Source organism: Brassica napus, unplaced genomic scaffold (genome assembly GCF_020379485.1).
Source record: "Brassica napus cultivar Da-Ae unplaced genomic scaffold, Da-Ae ScsIHWf_139;HRSCAF=250, whole genome shotgun sequence".
NCBI lineage: Eukaryota > Viridiplantae > Streptophyta > Magnoliopsida > Brassicales > Brassicaceae > Brassica > Brassica napus.
This window is the reverse complement of record NW_026014813.1, coordinates 7,757-17,676: the sequence shown is the minus strand read 5'-3', so window position 1 is coordinate 17,676 and position 9,920 is coordinate 7,757. Positions and strand designations below refer to the sequence as shown.

The window sequence follows — 9,920 nt, the reverse complement described above, 5'->3', positions numbered from 1 at the left end:
ACTGTTCGAGTGATTCTGGCCCATGTGGGCTCTCTGTTCAGTACACACAGGACGTCCGTGGGCGTCCGCCAGCACACACAGGACGTCTGTGGCTGTCCATCAGTACACATATCAGCACGATGGTCCTTGGACTCAGCACGCTGGCCCTTCCTGTGGACTGTTCGGGTGATTTTGGGCCACGTGGGTTGTCTGTTCAGTACACACAGGACGTCTGTGAGTGTCCGTCAGCACACACAAGACGTTTGGGTGTGTCCGTCAGCACACACAGGACGTTCGTGTCTGTCCGTCAGCACACACAAGACGTATGTGGCTGTCCGTGTGTGTCCGTGTGTGTCCATCAACACACACAGGCCGTCCGTGGCTGTCCATCAGTACACATATCAACACGTTGGTCCTTGGACTCAGCATGCTGGCCCTTCCCGTGGACTGTTTGGGTGATTTTGGCCCACTTGGGCTGTCTGTTCAGTACACACATGACGTCCGTGGGTGTCCACCAGCACACACAGGACGTCCGTGGCTGTCCGTCATCAGACACAGGACGTTCGTGGCTGTCTGTGTGTGTCCGTGGCTGTTCATGTGTGTCCGTGTGTGTCCGTCAGCACACACAGGACGTCTGTGGCTGTGTATCAGTACACATATCAGCACGTTGGTCCTTGGACTCAGCACGCTGACCCTTCCCATGGACTGTTCGGGTGATTTTGGCCCATGCGGGCTGTCTGTTCAGTACACACAGGACGTCCGTGGGTGTACGCCAGCACACACAGGACGTCTGTGGCTGTCCGTGTCTGTCCGTCAGCACACACAGGACGTCTGTGGCTGTCCGTGTGTGTCCGTGTGTGTTTGTGTGTGTCCGTCAGCACACAAAGACCGTCCGTGGCTGTCCATCAGTACACATATCAGCACGCTGGTCCTTTGACTCAGCACGCAGGCCCTTCCCGTGGACTGTTTGGGTTATTTTGGCCAACGTGGGCTGTCTGTTCAGTACACACAGGACGTCCGTGGGTGTCTGCCAGCACACACAGGACGTCCGTGGCTGTCCGTCAGCACACACAGAACGTCTGTGGCTGTTTGTGTGTGTCCGTCACCACACACAGGACGTCCAAGGCTGTCCATCAGTGCACATATCAGCACGCTGGTCCTTGGACTCAGCACGCTGGCCCTTCCCGTGGACTGTTCGGGTGATTTTGGCCCACGTGGGCTGTCTGTTCAGTACACACAGGACATCCGTGGGTGTCCGTCAGCACACACAGGACGTTCGTGTGTGTCCGTCAGCACACACAGGACGTTTGTGTATGTCCGTCAGCACACACAGGACGTCTGTGGCTGTCCGTGTGTGGCCGTCAGCACACACAGGACGTCCTTGGCTGTCCATCTGTACACATATCAGCACGTTGGTCCTTGGACTCAGCACGCTGACCCTTCTCGGGGACTGTTCGGGTGATTTTGGCCCACGTGGGCTGTCTGTTCCGTACACACAGGACATCCGTGGGTGTCCGCCAGCACACAAAGGACATCTGTGGCTGTCCGAGTGTGTCCGTCTGTGTCTGACTGTGTCCGTCAGCACACACAAGACGTTCGTGGCTGTCCATCAGTACACATATCAGCACCTTGATCCTTGAACTCAGCACACTGGCCCTTCCCATGGACTGTTCGAGTGATTCTGGCCCATGTGGGCTCTCTGTTCAGTACACACAGGACGTCCGTGGGTGTCCGCCAGCACACAGAGGACGTCTGTGGCTGTCCATCAGTACACATATCAGCACGATGGTCTTTGGACTCAGCACGCTGGCCCATCCTGTGGACTGTTCGGGTGATTTTGGGCCACGTGGGCTGTCTGTTCAGTACACACAGGACGTCTGTGAGTGTCCGTCAGCACACACAAGACGTTTGTGTGTGTCCGTCAGCACACACAGGACGTTCGTGTCTGTCCGTCAGCACACACAGGACGTATGTGGCTGTCCGTGTGTGTCCGTGTGTGTCCGTCAACACACACAGGCCGTCCGTGGCTGTCCATCAGTACACATATCAGCACGTTGGTCCTTGGACTCAGCATGCTGGCCCTTCCCGTGGACTGTTTGGGTGATTTTGGCCCACTTGGGCTGTCTGTTCAGTACACACATGACGTCTGTGGGTGTCCACCAGCACACACAGGACGTCCGTGGCTGTCTGTCATCACACACAGGACGTTCGTGGCTGTCTGTGTGTGTCCTTGTGTCTCTGTGTGTGTCCGTGTGTGTCCGTCAGCACACACAAACATCCGTGGGTGTCCGTCAGCACACATAGGATGTCCGTGGCTGTCCGTGTCTGTCCGTCAGCACACACAGGACGTCCGTGGCTGTCCATCAGTACACACAGGACGTTGGTTCTTGGACTCAGCACGCTGGCCCTTCCTGTGGACTGTTTGGGTGATTTTGGCCCACGTGGGCTGTCTGTTCAGTACACACAGGACGTCTGTTGGTGTCCAACAGCACACACAGGACGTCCGTGGCTGTCCGTGCCTGTCCGTCAGTACATGCAGGACGTCTGTGGCTGTCTGTGTGTGTCCGTGTGTGTCCGTCAGCACACACACAGGACATCTGTGGCTGTCCATCAGTACACATATCAGAACGCTGATCCTTGGACTCAGCACGCTGGCCCTTCCCATGGACTGTTCGGGTGATTTTGGCCCACGTGGGCTGTCTGTTCAGTACACACAGGACATCCATGGGTGTCTGTCAGCACACACAGGACGTCCGTGTGTGTCCCTCACCACACTGCGGACGTCCGTGGCTGTCCATGTGTGTCCGTGTGTGTCCGTCAGCACACACAGGACGTCTGTGGCTGTCTATCAGTACACATATCAGCACGTTGGTCCTTGGACTCAGCACGCTGACCCTTCCCATGGACTGTTCGGGTGATTTTGGCCCACGCGGGCTGTCTGTTCAGTACACACAGGACGTCCGTGGGTGAACGCCAGCACACACAGGACGTCTGTGGCTGTCCGTGTCTGTCCGTCAGCACACACAGGACGTCTGTGGCTGTCCGTCAGCACACACAGGACATCTGTGGCTGTCCGTGTCTGTCCGTCAGCACACACAGGACGTCCGTGGCTGTCCATCAGTACACACAGGACGTTGGTCCTTGGACTCAGCACGCTGGCCCTTCCTGTGGACTGTTTGGGTGATTTTGGCCCACGTGGGCTGTCTGTTCAGTACACACAGGACGTCTGTTGGTGTTGTAGTACCCACGACTGAGGTTCCCATTATCCGCAAAGGCCCTACCACAAGGTCCGGTTCAAGAGTTATAAGAGCTGGATTTGCCAAAGCTGTCCAGGAGTTGCTTGCACAGGAACAAACCGGGTTCAAGCAACTATTGATCCAGGAGTTGTCTGACTTGAAGCTGGAAGACACCGGTGAACCACTAGAGGTTCCAGACCCTGTCCATTCGAGCCAGTTCTCCTCCATCGGCCAGAATGAAGCCGGCCTGACCATTTCCACCTTCATACTCAATCCATCCAACCAACTTGCTTCCGGTTCAGAGATATAGCCGACCATCAGAAGGAGTAGTATGTGTTGTACTCTTTTTCCTTATCGAGGTTTTGTCCCACTGGGTTTTCCCGAAAGGTTTTAATGAGGCAACAAGCAAGCATACTATGAGTTCTGATCCGGACATCTCAAACCGCGACCGGTCTATTGTTTTCTTTATTTTTATTTCGGTTAAGACTTTGGCCATTTGTCTAGGCCTTTTTAATCTTTAAGTCCAGTAAGGAACATCTATTTAAACCCTTGTAGCTGCCAACTTTTCGGCTAAGTCTTTTTATGAAAAATCGTTTTTGCTTTAGCAAGGAAACCCTAAGTCTTTCAGTTGTGTGAAACATTGAGAGCAGCCGTGTGACATATCAAAGAGCCGATCCATTGTTCTTTGTGGCGTCCTTCGATCCATTCCATTCCTTGTCCGAATCTTGAGAGAGACATACGTCCAGCAAGAGCCGGATCCATACCTATCTTCCTGTCCGACCTAGGCATCTTGCTGAGAGAGACATACGTCCAGCAGCAGATCCCATCCGCCAATCTTCTCCTTTCTCTATCTTTTGTTTTTAGATTTCATTCAACCAATTCCATAAAAACAAAAGAATCATATCTAGTTTCTGTTCTTGTTCCTGTTGAAAACTCACTAAAGGATTCCTATCTGTTTCAGGTTCGAACACAAGCAAGAGATAAGCCGGCCAGTACCATCCATCCGAGGCAAGACTGAACCGCGGAACGGCCATCAGTCAGTCCGTCCGTCCGTCCGTTCGACCCTCCGACCCGTGCCTACAACATTTTGGTATCAGAGCTGAAGTTTCCTGCGAAACTCAGTTCTTTCTGAACCCTAGCCGTCACAAATCCAAAAAAAAAAATATATATATTTACTTTCCTTATTTTTTTTAAATTTTCGGATTGTTCCCCAAGTTTTCGATTTTTGCATTTTTGAAAAAAAAATTAAAAGAAGTTTTACTTTCTTTCCAAGTTTTCGAAAATCCAAAAAAAAAAAAAATATTCCCTCTTTCTTTTTTTTTTTTTAACTTGATTCGATTTTTTACCATAAATTTTTGCATTTGCTCTTAGCCTTGGTCGATACTCAAAGTATCCGACCCAAGCAACTCTTTAACCCACCCCTTGCCTTTTAATCTTTCTTTGAGTTTCTTTGCAGAGAACTATGGGAGATGTAGGTCAAGACCAAGCGGCCATAAACGCTCAGCTCTTAGCTGACAATGAAGAACTAAGGGCGAGCCTTAGGACTATCACCGCCGAGCTTGCTCAGATACGGCAGGGAGGCAGGCCCAACGGACCTCGACCACCAGGAAGGCATCCGCCGGACCCGCATGACACTGACTCGGACGCAGACAGTACCGATGATACGCGCAGTCAGGACGAGGAGAGGCCGAACCGGGGAGGTAGGAGGAACGCGCGAGGACCCCGGGCCCAAGTAGGAGGAGGCCGCGACCATAGGGGAGGTCGAGACCGAGAGGAGGAAGAGCCTTGGTTGGGAGGCAAGGCGCTTAAGCTTCATCCCCCAACGTTTGCCGGCAAGGTTGATCCGGATGCCTACATCGTGTGGGAGAAGCGCATGGAGTACATCTTCGACTATTATCAATATAGTGAGGCCAAGAAGGTTGCCCTAGCAGCAGCCCAGCTGACGGACAATGCTCTTTCGTGGTGGGATCGAGACGTTGCTAAGTCCGGGCCAGTGTGGAGAGCGCGTAATTGGACCGAGATGCGGACCAAGCTTCGCGCGAGGTACATTCCATCTTACTACCAGCGTGATGTGCTAAAACGTTTTCGTAAACTTACGCAGGGAACTAAGACTGTGGAGGAGTACTTTGAGGAGTTCGAGGCTCTTAGGAATAAGCTTGAGACCGACGAGCCCGAGGAGACAATGATGTCCCAATTCCTGGAAGGGCTGCAAGACCGCATTGCCCGCAAGGTGGAGAGACAACACTATGAAGACTTCAACGATCTATTGCACTTTGCTACGCAAGCCGAGCAGCACATCAAGCGCAAGACGGCCAGTACCAGCCGCAGCAAACCTGCTTGGACTCAACCGGGTTCAAAGCAAGGCGACAAGGGCAAGACGATTGAGATTGAGAGCCGATTCAAGACAAACCCGGCTGAATCGTCCAATGCATCTAAGCCGGAGCAGGGTAAGACTCAAGCCCAAAATTTGCGTACTCGTGACATCATTTGTTATAAGTGTCAGGGCAAGGGCCACTATGCTCGGGATTGTCCAAACAAACGAGTGATGGTCCTAAAGGGGGATGGCGAGTATGAATCCCAAGATGAGGCAGAGGCCGCGGCAGCGATCTCTGATGAGGAAGTAACCGACTACCCGGAGACAGGCGAGCTGCTAGTGACCCGGAGAGCCCTTAGCACCCTCTTTGACCCAGAGACCATCCAGCGGGAGAACATCTTCCACACCAGATGTAGTGTTGATCACAAGGTATGTAGTTTGATCATAGATGGCGGATCTTGTACTAACGTGGCTAGCAAGTATCTTGTTGATAAGCTAGGGTTGATCAAAACTGCCCATCCTCGACCATACCGTCTCAAATGGCTCAATGATGAGACTGAGCTCAAGATTGCCGAACAAGTTGTTGTGTCCTTCAGTATTGGCAAGTACCACGACCAGGTCAAGTGTGATGTTGTGCCCATGCAAGCCGGCCATATACTTCTCGGAAGGCCATGGCAGTTTGACAAGGAGACACTTCACCATGGCCGCACCAACATCTACTAGTTTCGTCCACAACAACAAGAAGCACAGCCTAGCACCTCTCAGCCCTCAAGAAGTTCATGATATGCAGAAGGCAATGACGCAGTCCGGCCAGGTAAGTAAACACTAACCTTTACATGACTTCTGGACAAGTGCTTAAATCATTACAACGTGAGACACAGGTGCTACTAATGATCTTTAAGGAAGGTTGTTTTGCAGGTTTAGAAGCTCCTGAAGTACCGGACGTAGTACAAGACCTCATGGGACGTTACAAGGATGTCTTCCCTGACGAGATCCCTGCCGGTTTGCCCCCTATCCGTGGCATAGAACATCATATCGATCTTGTACCCGGCGCGCCACTACCAAACCGAGCCGCTTACCGTGTCAACCCTGAGGAAGCTAAGGAGCTGGAACGGCAGGTCCAAGATCTCATGGACAAAGGCTACATCCGCGAGAGCCTTAGCCCCTGTGCAGTCCCGGTCCTACTAGTGCCTAAGAAAGATGGGTCATGGCGCATGTGTGTGGACTGCCGAGCCATCAACAACATAACCATCAAATATCGGTACCCTATACCTAGATTAGATGATATGTTGGATGAACTGAGTGGGTCTGTTGTGTTTTTAAGATTGATCTCAGGAGTGGATACCATCAAGTCCGCATGAAGGAAGGAGATGAGTGGAAAAACCGCCTTCAAGACCAAGCAAGGTCTATACGAGTGGCTGGTGATGCCGTTTGGCCTTACCAACGCCCCTAGCACCTTCATGAGACTCATGAATGAGGTTACATTGGTAAATTTGTGGTTGTATACTTTGATGATATCTTGATTTACAGCAGGTCTTTAACTGAACACATGGGGCACCTAGAACAGGTTTTGAAAGCCTTAAGGCAAGAAGGCCTTTATGCTAACCTTAAGAAATGTGTATTCTGCACTGATCAATTGGTATTTTTAGGCTTTGTTGTGAGTTCACAGGGACTGAAGGTTGATGAAGAGAAGATCAAGGCGATACAAGACTGGCCGACTCCAACCACGATCGGACATATCCGCAGCTTCCATGGACTGGCCAGTTTCTATCGACGATTTGTGAAGGACTTCAGTACCATTGCCGCCCCAATGACCTCCGTGATCAAGAAAATGTAACCTTTGCTTGGGGCCCTGCCCAAGAGGAGTCTTTCAACAGGCTTAAATATAGCTTGACACATGCACCGGTTCTAACTCTTCCTAACTTTGATAAACTTTTGAGATTGAGTGTGATGCTTCAGGGACAGGAATAGGAGCCGTGCTGACCCAAGGAGGACGGCCAGTGGCCTTTTCAGTGAGAAATTGAGTGGAGCCGCCCTCAATTACCCCACCTATGATAAAGAGCTATATGCTCTAGTAAGGTCGCTTGAAACTTGGCAACATTATCTTTTGTCTAAAGAGTTTATTATTCATACAGATCATGAGACTCTTAAGCATTTGAGGGGCCAGACCACACTTAGAAGAGGCATGCTAGGTGGCTGGAGTTCGTGGAAACCTTTCCTTATGTGATCAAGTACAAGAAGGGAAAGGACAACATAGTGGCCGACGCCCTATCCGGCGCCACACACTCATTACCACCATGGAGGCTAAGATCATGGGTTTTGAGCAACTCAAAATATCTTATGAAACTGACCCTGATTTTTCTGAGCTTTACAGTAACACGGCTAAGGGAGCCATGGGTCCATTTTATCAGCAGGACGGATTCCTCTTCAAGGAGAAACGCCTGTGTATCCCTCATGGTTCCATGCGAGATTTACTGACCAGAGAAGCTCATGGGGGTGGATTGATGGGGCATTTCGGTCGGGACAAAACTCTGAGTGTCCTGTCCGACCACTTCTATTGGCCCCGGATGAGGCGCTACGTCGAGAGCCTTTGCTCCAAGTGCACTGTCTGTCTCAAAACCAAATCCAGGTCGCATCCTTATGGTTTACACATGCCTTTACCTATTCCTATTGCACCGTGGGTCGATCTGTCTATGGACTTTGTGCTGGGCTTGCCCAAGATAGAACACAAGGATTCTATTTTTGTTGTAGTGGACAGGTTCTCCAAGATGGCACACTTCATTCCGTGTTCCAAAACAATGACGCAAGCCAAACCGCTGATCTCTTCTTCAAGGAAGTGGTGCGTTTACATGGAGTGCCTCGTACCATCGTGTCCGACCGAGACACAAAATTTCTCAGCCACTTCTGGAGGACATTGTGGAAAAAGCTTGGAACCAAGCTCCTTTTCTCGACCACTTGCCATCCACAGACTGATGGACAGACCGAGGTAGTAAACCGTACACTCTCTCAGTTATTGAGGGCTACGGTGGGTAAGAATCTTAAAAACTGGCTGAGTTGTTTGCCTTTCATTGAGTTTGCTTATAACCATGCAAGGCACTCTATTACTAACCTCTCCCCTTTTGAGATCGTGTACGGCTTTAGACCAGAGACGCCCATGGACCTAGCCGCATTGCCCCCAGCCATGCAAGTCAGCCAGAGTGGTGACAAAAAGGCTGAGTTTGTAAAGAACATGCACCGGCAAGTCAAGGAGACTTTGGAGAAGAAGGCTGAAAGGAACCGGATTAAGCTCAACAAGGGGCGCACAGAAGTTATCTTCCAGCCAGGCGACTGGGTGTGGCTCCACATGAGGCCAGAACGGTTTCCGGAAGAGAGGAAGAGCAAATTATCCCCACGGGGAGATGGACCATTCCGAGTGCTCGATCGGATCAATGACAATGCCTACCGGCTAGAACTGCCAGGTGAGTTTCAAGTTTCCCGAACGTTCAATGTATCTGATTTGTCTCCTTATATTGCAGATGATGGAGATGTTCTGAGGACAGAACCTGTTCAAGAGGGAGGGGATGTTGTAGTACCCACGACTGAGGTTCCCATTATCCGCAAAGGCCCTACCACAAGGTCCGGTTCAAGAGTTATAAGAGCTGGATTTGCCAAAGCTGTCCAGGAGTTGCTTGCACAGGAACAAACCGGGTTCAAGCAACTATTGATCCAGGAGTTGTCTGACTTGAAGCTGGAAGACACCGGTGAACCACTAGAGGTTCCAGACCCTGTCCATTCGAGCCAGTTCTCCTCCATCGGCCAGAATGAAGCCGGCCTGACCATTTCCACCTTCATACTCAATCCATCCAACCAACTTGCTTCCGGTTCAGAGATATAGCCGACCATCAGAAGGAGTAGTATGTGTTGTACTCTTTTTCCTTATCGAGGTTTTGTCCCACTGGGTTTTCCCGAAAGGTTTTAATGAGGCAACAAGCAAGCATACTATGAGTTCTGATCCGGACATCTCAAACCGCGACCGGTCTATTGTTTTCTTTATTTTATTTCGGTTAAGACTTTGGCCATTTGTCTAGGCCTTTTTAATCTTTAAGTCCAGTAAGGAACATCTATTTAAACCCTTGTAGCTGCCAACTTTTCGGCTAAGTCTTTTATGAAAAATCGTTTTTGCTTTAGCAAGGAAACCCTAAGTCTTTCAGTTTGTGAAACATTGAGAGCAGCCGTGTGACATATCAAAGAGCCGATCCATTGTTCTTTGTGGCGTCCTTCGATCCATTCCATTCCTTGTCCGAATCTTGAGAGAGACATACGTCCAGCAAGAGCCGGATCCATACCTATCTTCTGTCCGACCTAGGCATCTTGCTGAGAGAGACATACGTCCAGCAGCAGATCCCATCCGC

The 9,920-nt window shown here is 50.8% G+C and overlaps 1 protein-coding gene across 2 annotated transcripts; it reads left to right on the top strand.

Annotated features, from left to right (window-relative positions):
• The first annotated feature begins 6,908 nt into the window (after positions 1-6,908).
• LOC125597232 lies at positions 6,909-9,695 on the top strand. 2 transcript variants are annotated; one of them, XM_048772007.1, is made up of 3 exons: positions 6,909-6,933; positions 7,199-8,515; positions 8,654-9,695. In XM_048772007.1, exon 3 carries the CDS (start codon positions 8,684-8,686, stop codon positions 9,401-9,403), a length of 720 nt encoding a protein of 239 aa, XP_048627964.1. In that variant the 5' UTR covers positions 6,909-6,933; positions 7,199-8,515; positions 8,654-8,683; the 3' UTR covers positions 9,404-9,695. The 2 variants fall into 2 exon arrangements, with proteins under 2 accessions (XP_048627964.1, XP_048627963.1); XM_048772006.1 differs by lacking the exon at positions 6,909-6,933 and having other exon boundaries at positions 7,101-8,515.
• The last annotated feature ends 225 nt before the right edge of the window (positions 9,696-9,920 follow it).